General features: G+C 38.1%; 1 protein-coding gene across 1 annotated transcript in view; it reads left to right on the top strand.

Annotated features, from left to right (window-relative positions):
• Positions 1-16518: 16518 nt before the first annotated feature.
• Positions 16519-19449, top strand: part of LOC126162089 (uncharacterized) — a 392207-nt gene continuing 389276 nt past the window's right edge. The window contains exon 1 of the mRNA XM_049918367.1: positions 16519-16704. Within this exon, the coding sequence (XP_049774324.1) occupies positions 16620-16704 (85 nt within the window). The 5' untranslated portion in view covers positions 16519-16619. The remainder of the gene's footprint in view (positions 16705-19449) is intronic.

The following is a 19449-nucleotide window of genomic DNA, read 5'->3' as shown; positions in this document are numbered from 1 at the left end:
TGCCCTCCCCTTCCTTCTGTTACACAGTTGTGGCAGGGACAGGTTCCTCTTCATCTGTGGCAGCTCTGAGGTTGTGCGGAAGAGTCGCACATATCCTTTGCAGTTGTTGGCAGGTCTCCTCCATCTCGGCAGCTTGGAATGTAGCTGTCTCTGCCACCATGGTGGCTGTGAAGGCCACAGTTGCTTTGTCCATGACATCACACAGTGTGGTGCTTGTGTTGTCATTCCTCAACCAATGTGTCTTCTCTGGCACAGGCAGCATTTCCTGCTTTTCCGCCAGCAGCTGGTCTCCTCAACCATTGGTGGGAAATTCCGGCTGTCCGCAGGTAGTGGGAATTGCCATCGGATCCTCCATCTGCTGCTACAGCCTGTTTGTGCTTTGCAACATGTCATTATTACTGGCACCTGACACTTTGAGGCTTATTGTCCAGTCCTAGTGACAGAGCTCCCATCTTTAAATTCAAGCCCAGAAGATTCTGCAGTTCCAAGATGTCACTGTTGTTGGTAGCTGTTCGCATGGTGCCGATGAACAATAGCAGCCCCTTTTTTTTTGTCCATGTGGCTCATGCGGCTTGATTGCTACATCCCAGAAGCTGGTACATAACAGTTCTTCCCTGACTGCCTTTTTGTCACAAATCCAAGGCAAACTCTTGAGGAGAGCCTTAGTTGCCTTCTCTCATTGCTTTGATGTCATCATCATCATCTTCATGAGCACCTCTGTGATGTGAGCATCAATACTGCTCTTGAATGCCCTGTAGTCAGCCAGACTTGCTGCCTGCAGCTCAAGTGTGGCATTATAGACTACAGACTTGATGCTGACTTTGTGCTTGTAGCAGCTGGCTGTCTCATCATAGAACACAGTCCAATCCTGTATCTCTGCATTGGATACCTGTAGAAGGAACAGGCGCACAGTCATGTTCAGTTTTCTGCTGATTGGCAAACTCGCTGAGCTGCATGACTGAAAGCCCCTTCACGGCATTGGCTTTTTTCCAACTGTCTCGTCTGCCCATGTTGTGATGCAAAAACACTATCACAATTTGCTTTTTCAGTCCAACCACCAAAGAGTGCAACAGTACAAGGTCACATTCTTCCAACCCCCCTTCTATTTCAGCTACTTTATAACAGGCACCTGTATATTTTTAAAAATAGTTGCTCTCTGTATGATAGCTTCGGCTTGCTTTCCTGCCAATGAAATGAAACTGCTAAAATAGTTCTTACCTTTCCCAGACAAGTGACCATGGTTGCTATTACTAGGGACCATGGATTCATTGGTTAATTTTTCTCTGCACATTGATAATGGACAGCTTTCATGTCCACTGAACATAAATTCAAAGCATAAATAATTCTCTTGGTACTTACAAAATCTTTGAGTAGCTTGCACTGCTTTCATGGGACTCACATGTTGAATCATTTCATTCTCTTTTGTTATCTGTTATTGTCAATGAGTCATCTACAACTTTTTTCTTTGTAATCAAAAATCTATCCATTCTGAAAAATTAACCAATAACCAGATAATGCATACATGTGTGCAACTAAAAATCAACCTTAAAATATCACACAACAATGACTGCATTAGGACTTCTAATCTACAACAGACTGACTGATGGAAGGATGGAAGACAATCCACACATGCGATTGACAGAAGCTCTTTTATTGATGCTGACTCGTACATTAGCACCCTCTCAATGTTGACAACTCATGTGTCAGTGTACCACGACAACTTGCTACACTGTATAGTGTGCTGTGAACAGAAAAAGTTGAGAACCACGGTTCTGACATGAGCGAGTAAAGTGAGAACACAGGGAACTGTACAAGATTCTGGCACATCTTGGACACAGTTTCATTGTCTACTAGAACACAGTATACTAACATCTGAATGCAACTATAAAATTCAGAGTGCCTTTAAATGAACCTAGTAGTAATGGGATGACGTATGTCCAAAAAGAAGCACCAATTTCCCTGACATATGCCACCCCACCCTGTTATTTACAAGACTTCTTAAATGGCACACCAAAATTTCGTAGCTCCTCACAGATGTTAATAAGCATGTCCTTCTAAGCAGTCGAAGACAGATTAGCAACCTCTTTAGTACCCTGTATTGTGACTGTTGCCCATTTATGTTAAGAGGGAACTTTATGTTTGAAGATGCACTGTCCACTTCAGCTATTTTAGATTATTATTATATCTAAGATTAAACAATTACTTTTAGCCCTTCATTGGTAAAGCATGCAATTTAAAACATTTCAGAATATAACTCCTTTTAAAGCTAAAGCATTCCAGTACTTTTAATGTATCAAAATGTACAGTTTTAATAATCATGATATGCCCATGTTTCCCGTGAAGTTAGTGGGCACATCACTTTTAAAATCACATGTCTCACTCATAATCATTTGATGTTGCTTTACAACAGCACAATTTAAGGTATACTTTCCTATTTTTTCTTTTTTTGTACATATGTAAACTTAAAAGTTTCATTTCTTGTTATGTAAAATTTTTAAACATCTATTGTATTGATCATTTACAATGTCAATTTCAGAACCACTAGAAAATGGCTTGAATATAAATGTCAAAACTGATTGTGGAGTAAAATAGAGAACATATTAGCAACTGGAGTGGCTACTCACTAATTTAGACACTGATGTGGGAAAGAATATCAGCCTCGAAGGAAACATTTTACAGAAGCAGCAAAATATGTTGTGAGGATGTTAAAATAGATATTATTTGTATAAATTAATTGCATAATTCACACTGAAACTCAAATAATATGTACTTTCTAATTTTCAGTGCACAGTCCTCTGTAAAAAGTGATATTTTTCTTCCAAAAACTCACGCATAACCCCAGTAAATCATTCTTTTTTGGATCACTAATCAATGTTCTGGTCCAGAGAGGTGGAAGACGTTCTGTTCCATGTCAATGGTTATGTCCTTAGGACTGTCCTTTCTTTGTAATCTTGATCTCAAGTGTTTCTTGCCTGCTAAAGGTAAAGCACACTTTGTGAAGGAAAAAAAAAAAATCAAGAGTCCCATGTGTTCAAGATGCTGGAAATTTCAAATCAACAGTTTTAAAACAGTTATTTGCTACAACCTGTTGTGTAACCATATTTAGCTATGCAAATATGCCCTCAGTAGCTGCACCTCCATTGAATCTGGCTGAAAAGTTGTTGGTGGGGACAATTTACTACTAATAATATGGTCTGCACCTCATTTGCAGTTCACACCCTTTAATTGCACTTAGATGTTGACTGAACTACTGTTTATGGCCAGATCATTCTTTACTTATTTCCATAAATTGTGTACAGATACTGGTTAGCCACATACTATACTCGGTTGTTGTTCTGTAATATGGTTGTTCAAGTGCAGTAACCTAACACTCATCATCATGAGTAGTGTTCTGCCAAAAGGCAGGTTTTCACATGGTAGTTCTCCAGGCTGTCCGGTCTTTTGCCATCCTCTTCAGGTCTGCATAATTTCCTCTTCCCTTTATGTTGCCTATCATCTTGTATCTCCTTCTGCCTCCCAGTCTTCTCCCACAAACCAGTCCTTCCAAAGCATCTGCTGCTAGCAAGCACTCCCTTCTCAATGAATGTCCCAACCAGTTCTTTTTCCTTTCTCTTACCTTCAGCAGACATCTCCTCTCACCAATCCTTTCCATTGCTCTTTCATTACTCACTCTTTCCTCCAGCTTATTCTCTCCATTCTCCTCCACATCTCAGATGCTTCTAACCTGTTTTCATCCTCTTGTCTCAGTGTGCATGTTTCTGCCCCATATAGTGCCACACTCAAGACAAAACCTTTGCCAAGCCTTTTCCTTAGACATTTATCTATTCTGCCACATAACAGTCTCCTCTTTCTGTTGAATGCCTCCTTCACTATGGCAATTCGAGTCTTCACCTTCTGGTGACATCTCAAGTCTTCAGTTATTGTGCTACCAAGATATTTAAATGCACTTACTTGGCTAATGGTAGATTGCCCTATTTTAATATTGGACAGTCTGCGTCTTGTACTGATGATCATACTCTTTGTTTCTTGTTGTGTTTATTTGCATCCCATATTCCACGCAAGCTTCATTCAGATCTTTCAGCATGTTATTCACTCTCCGCTCACTTTCTGCCACTAATACCATGTCATCAACAAATCTTATACAGTCTATTCTCTTTCCACCAACATGTATTCCTCTGTTCCCATCTAAGCTTTTCACAGTAATCTCTTCAAGGTATGTGTTAAACAACAGTGGGGAAAGGCAACAACCTTGTCTAACACCTCGTCCGATGTTGCTTCCTTCTGACATTTCATTTCCAATCCTTACCCTTACTTTCTGGAGTAAATATAGATTCTGTATCAGTCGTCTCTCTTTCCAGTCTACTCCTTTCCTCTTCAAAATATCCATCAGTTTGTTCCACTGAACTCTGTCAAAGGCCTTTTCTAAATCTATAAAAACAGCAAAGATTTCTCTACCCTTTTCCATATATCTTTCCCCTGTAGTTCTTCAGGCCAATATATCCTTTGTTCCCTTTTCTTTTCTAAATCCAAACTGCTCCTCTGCAATCCCTTTATCCAGCTTGCCATATAGCCTTCTATTCAACACTCTCAGCAACACTATAGCTGCATGAGAAATTAGAGTGATGGTCCTATACTCTTCATATTATTTAGTGTTTCTCTTTTGGTATCATAACTGTTGCAAGGAAGTCCTCAAGCCATTCCCCTTTGTCATATATCTCATTACAAAGGTAGACTATTTCTTTTCTTGCCTTGTTTTCCAAACTTTTCAACAGTTATGCTGGCAAATCATCAATTCCACATGCCTTCCTATTCTTCATCTCCTTCAGCACCTTTCCTGCTTCTGCTTCCAAGATGGTGAATCCATTTCCATCTTCTGGCACGTATTGCTCCTTTTCAACCTTAATTTTGCTTTGTATTTCATCCCTCTTATACAGACATTTCAGTATATTCTTGCCATCTGTTCAATACCTCCTGTGGTTCTTCTGCTAGAGTACCACCCGCTCTTTCTATTTCCATGTTATTCCTCTTTCTTTAAGTTCAAAAACTATCTCACTAGTCAGTCTATACATCATTTCAAACTTTCCCTCTTTCTCCATTTTATCTATTTTGTCACATTTCTGTTTCATCCACTTTTTGCTTGCTTCTTCAGTTTCTCTCCTTAATTCATTATTCAGTTTCCTTTACCTCTTTTTGCCTTCTTCAGTTTCTACATTTTTCCACTTTCTTTGGTCTTCCATCTTTTCCTACATGTTTTCTGTTATCCATTCTTTCCTGGTACTTTGGGATACTCTAACTCCTAGTACTTCTTTGGCAGAGTCCATGAGTCCTTCCCTCATTTTTATCCATTTGTCATTAAAACTTTCATCAACACTACCTCTTTCACATAAATCTGTTTTCCAAATCTGATGTCTTACCTACCTCTTTAAGTCTTTCTATGTTTAGTCTTACTTTTGATTTACCTCTCCAGACTTTTTTCAACTTCACTTGTATTTCTCACACTGCTAGGTTGTGACCTGATATTATATCCACTCCTGGAAAAGCTTTGGCATTCTTCAAACAGTTCCTAAACCTTTTTTGTATCAGGATATAGTCCAACTGATATCTTACCCTATTCAAATTTGGTATCCATGTGTAGCGACTCCTTTTGTGGTGTTCAAATAGTGTGTTACCCACTGCTAATGAATTTTCTTTACACAAACTAATTAGTCGTTGACATCTCTCATTTCTTATTCCTAATCCAAATTTTCCAACTGTACCTTCATCTCTTCCTTCACACACCACTGCATTTCAGTCCCCCACGAAGATAATGCAGACATTTATATTTTCTTTCTCGATGAGTTCTTGTATTTTCTCATAATATTCTTCCACCTCCTCATCTTTACATTAGCTGGTTGGCATGTATACCTGTATTAACACCAAATCTTTTGAACTACCCTTCAGTCTTCTATCAATATATTGTACCTTCATTACTTTTTTTCCCCCCCTATCAATATTCCTACTCTGTTTTCACCACTCTCGATTTTCCTTGAGTAAAAGAGTTTATAATCTCCACTTTCTATCTCCCCATCTCATTTCACATAAACCAAGGGCGTCTAATCTGTTCTTTTTCATCTCCTGTTTTGCATTCTCTAGCTTTCCTATTTGCAGTAGTGTCCTTGTATTCCATGTTCCAATCATTATCTTTCCTTCCTTCATTGCTACTGTCACGTTTAGCAGTTGACATTATTGAAAAATTAATGCAGTTCATGAAATTAATTACACGTTCACAATCATTCATTACAGAACAGTTACTGAATAAACTTTCAGCCACAAAAGTTAATTAAAAGGGATACATTTTCCGACTTGTAAACAGTACTAAATCATCTGCAATACGTTATCCCATATTTTCGGACATAGGTGTTGCTTCGTTGAAACTCACTGCAAACTCACTTTCAACAATTTCCAACCCTGTTAGTTTTATAAGTTAGCAATAATTAGAATTACACTTGGCTTCTAACCAGCGTTCTACGGATTGGAGCATGGAATGTCAAATCCCTTAATCGGGCAGGTAGGTTAGAAAATTTAAAAAGAGAAGTGTGATAGGTTAAAGTTAGATATAGTGGGAATTAGTGAAGTTCGGTGGCAGGAGGAACAAGAATTTTGGTCAGGTGAATACAGGGTTATAAATACAAAATCAAATAGGGGTAATGCAGGAGTAGGTTTAATAATGAATAAAAAAATAGGAGTGCAGGTAAGCTACTACAAATAGCATAGTGAACACATTATTGTGGCCAAGATAGACACGAAGCCCACACCTACTTAATAGTCATGGGTGACGAATTTGATAGTAGGAAAAGGGAGAGAAGGAAACGTAGGAATATAGATTGGAGGTAAGAAATGAAATAGGAAGCCACCTGGTAGAATTTTGCATAGAGCATAACTTAATCATAGCTAACACTTGGTTCAAGAATCATGAAAGAAGGTTGTATACATGGAAGAAGCCTGGAGATACTGACAGGTTTCAGATAGATTATATGATGGTAAGACAGAGATTTAGGAACCAGGTTTTAAATTGTAAGACATTTCCAGGGGCAGATGTGGACTCTGACCACAATCTATTGGTTATGAACTGTAGATTAAAACTGAAGAAACTGCAAACAGGTGGGAATTTAAGGCAATGGGATCTGGATAAATGACTAAACCAGAGGTTGTACAGAGTTTCAGGGAGAGCATAAGGGAACAATTGGCAGGGATGGGGGAAAGAAATACAGTAGAAGAAGAATGGGTAGCTTTGAGGGTTGAAGAAGTGAAGACATCAGAGGATCAAGTAGGTAAAAAGACAAGGGCTAGTAGAAATCCTTGGGTAACAGAAGAAGTATTGAATTTAATTGATGAAAGGAGAAAATATAAAAACACAGTAAATGAAGCAGGCAAAAAGGAATACAAAAGTCTCAAAAATGAGATCGACAAGAAATGCAAAATGGCTAAGCAGGGATGGCTAGAGGACAAATGTAAGGATGTAGAGGCTTATCTCACTAGGGGTAAGATAGATACTGCCTACAGGAAAATTAAAGAGACGTTTGGAGAAAAGAGAACCACTTGTGTGAATATTAAGAGCTCAGATGGAAACCCAGTTCTACGTAAAGAAGGGAAAGCAGAAAGGTGGAAGAAGTATATAGAGGGTCTATACAAGGGCGATGTAGTGGAGGACAGTATTATGGAAATGGAAGAGGATGTAGATGACGATGAAATAGGAGATATGATACTGCGTGAAGAGTTTGACAGAGCATTGAAACACCTGAGACGAAACAAGGCCCCAGGAGTAGACAACATTCCATTAGAACTACTGATAGCCTTGGCAGAGCCTGTCATCACAAATCTCTTCCATCCGGTGAGCAAGATGTATGAGACAGGCGAAATACCCTCAGACTTCAAGAAGAATATAATAATTCCAATCCCAAAGAAAGTAGGTGTTGACAGATGTGAAAATTACCAAATTACCAGTTTAATAAGTCACGGCAGCAAAATACAAACACGAAGTCTCTACAGATGAATGGAAAAACTGGTAGAAGCCAACCTCGAGGAAGTCCAGTTTTGATTCCATAGAAATATTGAAACATGTGAGGCAATACTGACCATACAACTTATCTTAAAAGATAGATTAAGGAAAGGCAAACCTATGTTTCTAGCATTTGTAGACTTAGAGAAGGCTTTTGACAATGTTGCCTGGAATACTCTCTTTCAAATTCCGAAGGTGGCAGGGATAAAATGGAGTGAAAGGCTATTTACAATTTGTACAGAAACCAGATGGCAGTTATAAGAGTCAAGGGACATGAAAGGGAAGCAGTGGTTGGGAAGGGAGTGAGACAGGGTTGTAGCCTCTCCCCGATGTTATTCAATCTGTACATTGAGCAAGCAGTAAAGGAAACGAAAAAAAAAAAAAAAATCGGAGGAGGAATTAAAATCTATGAAGAAGAAATAAAAACTTTGAGGTTCGCCTATGACATTGTAATTCTGTCAGAGACAGCAAAGGACTTGGAAGAGCAGTTGAACGGAATGGACAGTGTCTTGAACGGAGGATATAACATGAACATCAACAAAAGCAAAACAAGGATAATGGAATGTAGTCGAATTAAATCGGGTGATGCTGCCGGAATTAGATTAGGAAATGAGGCACTTAAAGTAGTAAAGGAGTTTTACTATTTGGGGAGCAAAATAACTGATGATGGTCGAAGTAGAAAGGATATAAAATGTAGACTGGCTATGGCAAGGAAAGCGTTTCTGAAGAAGAGCAATTTGTTAACATCGCGTATAGATTTAAGTATCAGGAAGTCATTTCTGAAAGTGTTTGTATGGAGTGGAGCCATGTATGGAAGTGAAACATGGACGATAAATAGTTTGGACAAGAAGAAAATAGAAGCTTTCAAAATGTGGTGCTACAGAAGAATGCTGAAGATTAGATGGGTAGATCACATAACTAATGAGGAGGTATTGAATAGGATTGGGGAGAAGAGGATTTTGTGGCACAACTTGACAAGAAGAAGGGACCGGTTGGTAGGGCATGTTCTGAGGCATCAAGGGATCACAAATTTAGCATTGGAGGGCAGCGTGGAGGGTAAAAATCGTAGAGGGAGACCAAGAAATGAATACACTAAGCAGATTCAGAAGGATGTAGGTTGCAGTAGGTACTTGAAGATGAAGAAGCTTGCACAGGATAGAGTAGCATGGAGAGCTGAATCAAACCAGTCTCTGGACTGAAGACCACAACAACAACAACAACATCATTGTTTACTGGCTTTTTACTAATTTATGTTTCTGAGCAAATGAATAAAAGGAAGATTCTTTGGAATAAGGACTTTTGGATACAATGATAATCTGTACTGAATTATGCTGGCTGGTTTGCCTAAATATGACATTCTTTTATAGTGACAATGTTTCACTTAAGCATGCTAATGACTCTGAAACTAAATAAGCACAAATCTTGCTAACATGTTTCCATCATTACCTGTAAAATTGCTATAGTTACTTACATGTATTTCTTCCGCTCTATCAAGAAGTTAGTAATCTGTGTATGTATGTTTACAAATACCTAATTACATTGAAGTTTTATATAACTGGTATTTTGTAAGTAGTGCAGTTTTTACATAAATTAGCCAAGTTAACAAATTATAAGTTAACAAGAAGCTCTAACAGATAATAAAGGTAATCTCCATAAGGCCTGATTCAATATTAGAAATCTTTAGTTACTGTGACGTGCCTTGTAGATGAGGGAGAAAACTGTGATAGACAGAAGGAATCCACCTACTTTGTTACAAGCCCCCTCCCCCCCCCCCTCACACACACACACACACACACACACACACACACACACACACACACACACACCTGGAATTTTGCCCAATATGAACAATGTGATGTAAGGATTGTAGCTGTACATTTGTCTATTATAAAATATATTAGAACGGGTCAATGTAGTAGTGAATATAGTACTTGCAGGCATTCGAGATTCAGCGTTGTCAGATTTGTGGCTTTTTCTGCTTTTTATAAAAGTACTTCTCTTTTGGCTATATATCCCCACTTCTCTATTCATACAGTTACTTTCTACTTGGTTACCACTAGGTCACACGAATCTGAAAAGGGGAGGTGATTTGAAAGCTTCTCAAATTACTGTATTTTTAGAAAATTGGTGATCGAAATACATGATACAATTTTTTATGTTTAAATCTGGCCTTCAGTAGTTGACTTGTGGCATGAATAAGGAGTTTTGGTAAAATCAACATCCTCTTCTTTGTGTTCTAAATCTTAGTCATGAGACTTGTTCTTCGGAGTGTTTCGTAGAGGACAGGGCACCATATGTCTTTTGCCATACACCATGACCATCTCATTTTCACTGGCACAAGATATATTATTAGCTCAAAAGAAAATGTTATTAATTTTCCAACATTTGTTTCCAAAACTCACTGTGCAGCTTATACCTGTTGCATGTTGTTGTCCTTTTTTATCTTGACACTTGCAAATGATCAAACAAAAGCTAACGCAAACAATAAATCTTTCTTCAGGAGCATAGTCACTAAAGAGATGGCTCCCCTACATGAAAAGTGTGCTTGCTGGCTTGCAAGGAATCATTTTTATTGAAGTGATGTTCACTTACTCAGATGACTAAATCACTCTGACCAGAAGAAATTGGCCAGCGAGAACTTGCAGACATCTCTGAGCTAATATCATCAAAATTCTCACTAATACCATATTTAGATAGCTGCAGAAACTAAATCTCACTGACTTCAACATGCCAATGACATTGGTCTTTACTGTACTTTGGTTAAAATAACTTAATGATTCACATTTCAGTAATCAAGTGGTAGGGACCAACCAATTTTAGCTCTTTCTTGACCACTGCTTGCTCACTGTGTTGCCTGTTTTATAGGGACAGGCAGAGTCTTTTCAGCAATGTTGCCACGTCAGCAACACTGTGCCCTGCGACTGGGATCTAACAGTCATAGGGTTATTATATTTTAGCTGTGTGTTATTTGCCAAAAAACAGATTTTTGTATGACATACTTGCTCCCATACCAAGAGTTGTTTACTGTTTGAAGTGTCAATAATTTTTAGCCATCCAGATTGGCAATGTATCCCAGTTAACTGTACCCTCCATTCTTTCTGCACATTCCTTTCGAATGGTTTTGGAATGTGACACTCACTATATTGTTATCTGGTACATATTATTGCCTTACTTTTTTGGGGTTGTCGACTTTGATTTTATTTTTAGGTATTTAAAGTGATTGGCATCTGATCTGTTTGTTATTATTATTGTTGTTGTTGTTGCTGTTAGTCAGCCATCCCATTATTTACAGTTTTAACACTATTATTCATGTAATTGCATTTTATATGCATGTTTACAGTTGAAAGCGCCTTTAGAGATGCACACAGTTACGCTTGCATTTACCCTATACTTAAATCTCTTGAAAAGCAATTTTTCATTCACACTGGACTCACTTGTCCCATACAAATTCTTATTGTTGCTAGAAACCCTAACTTTTAGACGCAGGATGAGGAAATATACGAATCTTTAATTTTGATAACAATGAGAGGAGCACCAAATGTCTGGGAGATTCTAAATGTTACATTGCAAGGCCACTGGTCAACCAGATTTTGTAAGGAACCATCCACAAAGGTGTTTCACTTTAGCTTTATAACAACAGTTTTGTTTCTCTACAAAAGGACAACTGAGATGATTTGTTAATTGGTCCTCCCAACCACATGGTTTGGTTGTTGTCATTCTCTCAAACTGTTCATTACCATTTGTCAGTAGTGAGAGAGTGTACTAGTATTCGGACAAACATTTGACCATCCAGATTTAGGTTTTCTGTGATTTCCCAGGATCTTTTACGGCAAGTGTCAGGACGGCTCTTTTGAAAGAACACAGCCAATTTCCATTCCCAGTCAATGAGACATTAATTCCTATCCTTTACCATCATACATAACATTGGCTTCACAACAGTGAAAGAGAACACTGGAACTGCCTCAACTTCTCGAAGCAGTAGGGCAGATATTGTCAGTCTTTGGAGGGTTTGCTCTCTCCACAAGTAAGGCCCAGAGAGATGACATTCCTTGCTCTCCTAAACATTTACAAAGTCAGGTGTTCTTAATAAACTGCTGATATGTGAAAAGTGTTTCACATTGTAATAAACTGAATAGCTCTTCACATTCCTGATTGTCAGCTGTCACCCTCTTTGAATTTGCCTGTGATATGAGGGAATGTTGGGAGAGCGCCCTATCTGAGACAGCATTAAGACATGCTATAGCTGATCAATGGACTCATTTCACTGTGAAAAGTTGAAGTTCCTCAGTAGCCAATGAGCAGTAGGAGCAAAAGGAACAGGCAGTCATCTGAAGTCGAGAGCTAGTTATCTTGTGATTACATTAAAGCTTCCATCTGGTGCACACCCTCTGTTTATGTACAATGTTATTATAGGAGGCAGTGAGAAAACAAACAAGTCAGTCATTTGGTGAAAGACAGAAATCAGACATTGGCACTGACTATTCTGATACACCTGACGCGTCACACAGAGAAGCAAGTACATTGAAGTTTAAACAGTCTCACAGATTCTTCTTGCAAACATGCTTTATCTGAGAATATTATGACATTTGTCACCGATTTTTTTTTTTTTTTAGATATTTTAAAACTGAGATAGGATGTTGTTTTTAAAAGAATAGAGCACAGAAGGCAAGCGATATGCAGCTTGTGTGAGCAATATTATGCCACAGGAGAAGGCACGTCTAATCTGCTCAGGCATTCAATGCGGCACGTCTAATCTGCTCAGGCATTCAATGCGGTACCACAAATATTATTATAATGGCGAGGGGCCAAAAACTACAGAAATCTCAAAGTAGAAAAAGGAAAGTTTTATAGGACGTACCTAATTAATTGTCTATTGTCCTGACAAAGATGTGAAAGGAGCACACCAGAACAAAGTCTGCATAAATCAGGCATAATGAGACATGCTAAAATTAATTTAATCTATGCTGCTTGTAAAATATTTAGTACCACAGCACTATTGATGTGTAAATGTTTCCAGATCTACAATTCTATAATGAAGAATTAGCTAATAATGTACTAACTTGTGGAGAATACATAAAGAGCATCATAACCCTTCTAGAACTACTGCTCTGGAATGAAAAAATACAGAGCTGTATTTGAAAAAGTTAATTTGATGCCTACATCTCAGCTGCTTATAAGGTTACAATAATACACTGTTCATTATTTTATGGGGCCACAGTGACTGTGGGATTCGTGGAAGTGACACTACGGAAGCCAGCTATTTGAAACTTCCTTGCACACTATTCAGCCAGAGCAATTCAGAAGCATGGATTGAAACTGTGCAAAAATGTGCTGTCTCCAGAAAGAATGTTCTGTCACCATCAACAAGACAGGCAGTTTGACAAGTCTGACATTGAGGGGGGAGAGGACGGGGAGGAATCACGTCTGCCCTAGAGGGGCAGGTCTCCTATCCTTTCCAAACACTGCCAATGCCATTCATTGTCTAAGCAATTGTTAATTTGTGATCAAGGCACATAATCACAGTAATACTGCTTGTGAGGAAAGATTTTGTTCAGTTTGGGGCTTGCATGCATTCATATTCTGCAAGGGTGCTAATCATCTTGTTGTTTAGTAGCCTACAATCAATATAATCATCATCAAACAATACAGGTAAGATCTGTCTAAGAAATCAAGTCTGTACACTATTATTTGTTTGGGCTTGAGTTAATGGTAGTTCTTGTACTACAGCTGAATCAGTGTAAGAAGATCCCGGATGACTGGCAGCACTGTTGCCAGCTTTCAGGTGTGAAGCCCAAACTGCTGCAGGGGACAACAATAGTTGTCTATAGACATGTCACAACACTGAAGTGTTGCCAGAGAGACGTTTACTAAATAGCGTTACATGACTAGTTGCATGCCCCGTCTATTGCAAGTGTCTGCGATAAGTTTACACCAATCAGAATATAGTTGCTTCTTTATTATAAAGTATTACATAATTGCCGCACTGAATAGTTACATTATGAAATAATTATTTTGTTCATTTAAGTTAATCATACTTAAAAATATTGTTTGCCAATTTAGATGTACAGGAGAGTTGAAGCTGCATATTTCATCAGAGGTTTGTTTAGTAGCATGAAAGGATCTCCGAAATATCAAAAATGTCAAATGTAGATACTACAGGAAAGACAAACAGTTACATACAAAAACCTACTCTCAAAATTCTAAGTGTGTCTGTTCCAAGATGAATCAACAAACACATATTATCTCACATACTGATAAATACTGTAATATGGGAGACACTGCGTCATGATTTTACTTGACAATATACAGCATGTAGGGGTGCACAAAATTACAATATGTGAAATGAAATTACAGAAGATATATTTGCTCATATACAACACTATATTCTAAAGGTAAATGTACAAGACTATGTAGTTTGGCTGTATGAAGTAGATGACACTGAATATGTTCAGTGCCCAATACTAGCCCAGAAAAGGCTGCATTCAACTGAATTGCTTAAAGTAAGTAGCAGAGCATGTGTAAGATATCAGCAAAATTATGCTTGTTTACTGCATACCTACTGCCAAACGATGATATTTCCTAGAAGCATATGTAGCAGGAGCTCTTTGCATATTGTTTTGTTCCTCTGTCTGGTCATTTTGTACTTATTTTTTCATGAGAAAACATATAAGTTTGCTTAATTGCATTAACTTCTCACTTGCAACTTCATTCTTCAGTTAAAACAATATATGGGTAATTGTACATTCCTGGATTTTGCCCACAGAAGAAAAAAACTTTATTGTCCATGCACAAAAATACGCAAACTGCAACACGAAACAGCCATTGATTGCTCCACTTCATTTAAGCTATAGAGAGAAACCTTTGTTTATATTTGTGTTTCATATGCTGCTGCTTGTTCATGTTAAAGATATAGTCAATGAACAAACTAAGGTATTTTTACAGTAGCTTGAAACATTATGTTGAATTTAGAAAGCACTCGTCACACGAATGCTATCAGTTCTATTGGAATCAGCACACACACAGGATAAATTGAGCTATTCTGAACTGAAAGATCTTGCCTTGCATAAAGCCTACTGTAGCTGCTTTGGCCTGATAGCGAGACTTGTACATTTATAGAAGAATGTCAAATCAAAATATGAGAAAATGATCATCTAATAACCATTAATTAATAGGCCTACACATGGCATATCAACTAGCTAGGAAGGTATACAGGTTCCTTTATGATGCAACAACGTTAACGGCCAGCTTACAAACAAAAAAATATCAGTTTAGTTGATTGTTGATGTGTTAGTCCATTGTGTAACAAGGAATCTGTTTCACATTGCAATTTGCTATATTCATGTAAACAAAAAATTGCAGGAACCATTAAAGTAGTAGACAGAATCCCACAAGTAAATGGGAATTGATGACTACTAAGATATTTGTGGAACCTCACTACGTATGTAGAAGAGATTTGCAGATAGTGAACTGTGTCGTTTTTTCATTAATATTGCCTTTATTTTTTATATTATACGGATTTTCAAGCTGAGGCACATATATTGACAAAACTTAACTAAATTGGTACTAAGGGCTGAAATGTTGTGGCCTGGCGCCACTCTATTGAGTTACTTGTGCACCTGTAATAAGAAACCGTCTAAACCAGGGTTTTCCTGACTGATGAAATCAGTGTCGTTGATAAATGCATAAGAAACATCATTTAATTCACACAAGTTTTGTCTAGTTAACTGCCTATGCCGATGCAGTTTGTAAATTGGGGCAGTTGCAAGTTACAGCCAATTTATGTTCAGCTATCAATTCCGATACAGAGGTTCTCGCAATGAATTTTCGTAGTTCTTGAATATAAAAGAATGATAATAAACAAAAAGGCAAAGTATAAACATTGCTTATTACTGAATATCGGCTATTTCGCAGTTGTCAGATATGCTGAGTAACCGAATTCACATCTGTCACTGCACGATTTAACAGCAGATTGAATAAACAATCGTAAAATGCAAACGAGACAGCACTGTCGTAACGACTGGGGCTTTGGCAGCTTTTAATGTAATGGGTGGTGAAGTTTTAGGGGAGTTTACGAAGCAGTAGAGAAAATGTGTCCAATATATAATTATTCGGAAAAACACGGAAAACATATGAATATTGTCATACAGGTATTTTTCCCAAAAAAAAAAAGTACGTGCAAACCTCCGCCTCCCCCCCAAACCATCACTGTTTATATTTTATTTTTTAACAGCATACAACTAACTTGCGCGCCTAAACTACATAAACATTAAACACTTTAACATATAGTTATAGTCATATACCCATTAGTTACTGTGTAAACTAATCTCTTTGCTAGTTTGCTCGCCCTTGCCAGATGGTCGATAGATTGTCGAGATGGTAAATGCAGGTCTGCCAACGTTCACGTGAAAGTTAAATGTTGGTACGCCTGTACGAGTGTCAATTACCATAGCAACGGTCCTTCAGTTGTTAAAGGTACACGATGCGGTGCGTGGAGTGCGTACCTCTCATCAGTGCGGAGCGTGTGTTTTGTGTATTTGGATGTGAATAAGGAAAGACTTAACACTTACGATGATAATAAGAAATGGGCTTTGTCCGAAATAGTGTTTCATTAAGCCTACTGATATTGGTTGCATGCTTCGTGACACTGACGCTGGAAAATAGGACAGGTGAGTTAAGTTCGCTTTATGCAGTAGTATATGTCGAAGAACTCCCTTATATTTTATTTGAAACTATTGAATGAACTGCTGGATTTCACTATTAATGTAAGCCTTTCCTAAATAAAAGACAAGGCGAAGGGCTTTTTCCCCGAAAAACAGGAAGCAAATTAAAAGTCACGTTGATCCGCGTAAACAACTTGAAAAATTGAAAACACAAATTTTCTCTGGAGGCCATGCGTTTTGTGAGATACCTCCAATCAGCTCAAAGTTTTTCCCTTCTCGGTTGCTGCTTCTCTGTTGAACTTAAAATACAATGGTGCTTCGGTAATTTCATAATATATATGCAAAGTACAATAAACGGTTGTTGATATTTAAGTTCGCCGCCAAATGTGTTTAAGGCCTAAAGTTATTTCAGTTGAGTGGCGAAATATTTTCTTACTTATCAGTGTGTAATCACCAGTTGTCTTTGAGGTACGTTGTCTGTCATACTCGTTGCTGGATGAACAAGGAAAGATCTTTGTACGTTGAAACCTGCATTAAATAAACTGGAAAAAGACCGAGCGAAGTTTCATCGTACGATACATAGCATAATAATATTACTCCTTCCATTACTTTTTGGGATGTTAACAGACAGCTAACTGGTGCCGTTTGTGTACTTCGCGACGTATACAATGCACTTAGCGATGAACGTACTTACGAAACTGCGAACAGCGTATGTAATATACGCTGTTTGGTAACAGTCGAAAAAGAACCAGCAAATGAAACAAGAGGAAGCACTGATAAAGAAAAGAAGCTAAATAGGTCAGCCTCAGAAAATGTGGGAACTACAGTTGTCTTATCTTCCATATTGTTTATGCAGGTGACGACTTCACTACGGTCGCATGGTGTTGTTATCAATCTGATACTTCCGCTTTTTTTTTTTTTTTTTTTTTTTTTTTTAGTAACAAATCTTTTAGTAGTAAAGGCACCGGATTCGAATTCGGAAACTTCTAAATAAATGGAGACTACGGCATAATAGGTGTAAAACAAAGTGTAGGGCTACAGATGAAGAGATGCTGAATGAAACGCGTACGGCTGTCACCCATTCGATGATTACCGTAGTAGAACATTGTGTCAAGCGATCCTTCCCAGAAATTCTGGTCGTATGTAAAGGCTGTTAGTGGCCAGTTCCTATCGAATGAGACATCTAGCGTGGAGTTCGAAAACATCATCATGTGAAATCCAACTCGCTCTTTTCTTACATGACGTACTGAAAGCCTTGGATCAAGGCAATCAGGTAGATGAAATGTGTCTTGATTTCCGAAAAGCATTTGACTCAGTACCACACCTAGGCTTATTGTCAAAAGTTTGATCATATGGGGTATCAAATGAAATTTGTGACAGGATTGAGGACTTTCCCTGGTGTGTGTGTGAGGGATTTGGGGGGGGGGGGGGGGGGCAGGCATATTTTCTTGAATGGAGAGTCATCGTCAGATGTATAACTTACTTTGGGTAACACACCCAAAGTAAGTTATACTAAAGTGTATTGGGACCCTTAATGTTCATGTTGTGTATTAATGACCTTGCGGACAGTATTAATAGTAAAATCAGGCTTTTTGCAGAATGCAGTTATCTGTAACGAAATACTATCTGAGAGAAACTGCATAAATATTAAGTCAAATCTTGATAAGATTTCAGCGTGTTGCAGAGATTGATAATTTGCTCTAAATGTTCAGAAATGTAAAATTTCGCACTTTACAAAACGAAAAAAACATGAATGAGCCACTGTTGGAATTGGCCAAATCATTCAAATACGTGGGTGTAACTGTAGGGATATGAAATGGAATGATCACATAGGTTCAGTCGTGGGTAAAGCAGGTGGTAAAGATCTATTTATTGGTAAAATACTATGAAAGTGCTATCAGTCTATAAAAAAGATTGCTTACAAATCACTCGTGCTATTGGTTCTAGAATATTGCTCAAGTGTGTGAGATCCGTATCAGATAGGACCAATGCGGAATATTGGACGTATACAGAGAAGGGCAGCACGAATGGTCACAGGTTTGTTTAATCAGTGGGAGAATATCATAGAGATATTGAAGGAACTGAACTGGCAGACTCTTGAAGACAGACGTAAACTATCTCGAGAAAGCCTATTAACAAAGTTTCAAGAACCAGCTTTAAATGATTATTCTAGGGCAGGGGTTCCGAACAGATTTTTCTCGAGGATCCCGTCATCGAGCATGATTGGTACCTTGTCATATCACAGTATCAAGTACCTAAAAACACCAAATGAGTCTTTTTATACCTTTTCTATTTTTGATACTTAGAAAAAACATTGACATATTCATTATTGAAAAAAATATTGATCTTAAAAGTTTTTCAATTTAGCCATCATTGTTATTAACTATTTGCCTCTATCTAATTCTAGTTTTGCGCTAGAGTGTGCTAGTGTCAGTTGACTCTAGGTAGACGCTAGACGCAGAAGTGCCGGCCGGGGTGGCCGAGCGGTTTTAGGCGCTACAGTCTGGAACCGCCGACCGCTACGGTCGCAGGTTCGAATCCTGCCTCGGGCATGGATGTGTGTGATGTCTTTAGGTTAGTTAGGTTTAAGTAGTTTTAAGTTCTAGGGGGCTGATGACCTCAGATGTTAAGTCCCATAGTGTTAAGAGCCATTTTTTGACGCAGAAGTTAGCTTTCGCTAAAGCTCTGCTCATGCAGGAAGTACATTCATTTTCTGCAAAAATGAAATCATATCTGCTTCACTCTGACTCT

Source organism: Schistocerca cancellata, chromosome 2 (genome assembly GCF_023864275.1).
Source record: "Schistocerca cancellata isolate TAMUIC-IGC-003103 chromosome 2, iqSchCanc2.1, whole genome shotgun sequence".
Taxonomy (NCBI): domain Eukaryota; kingdom Metazoa; phylum Arthropoda; class Insecta; order Orthoptera; family Acrididae; genus Schistocerca; species Schistocerca cancellata.
This window is presented reverse-complemented; position numbering and strand designations above follow the sequence as displayed.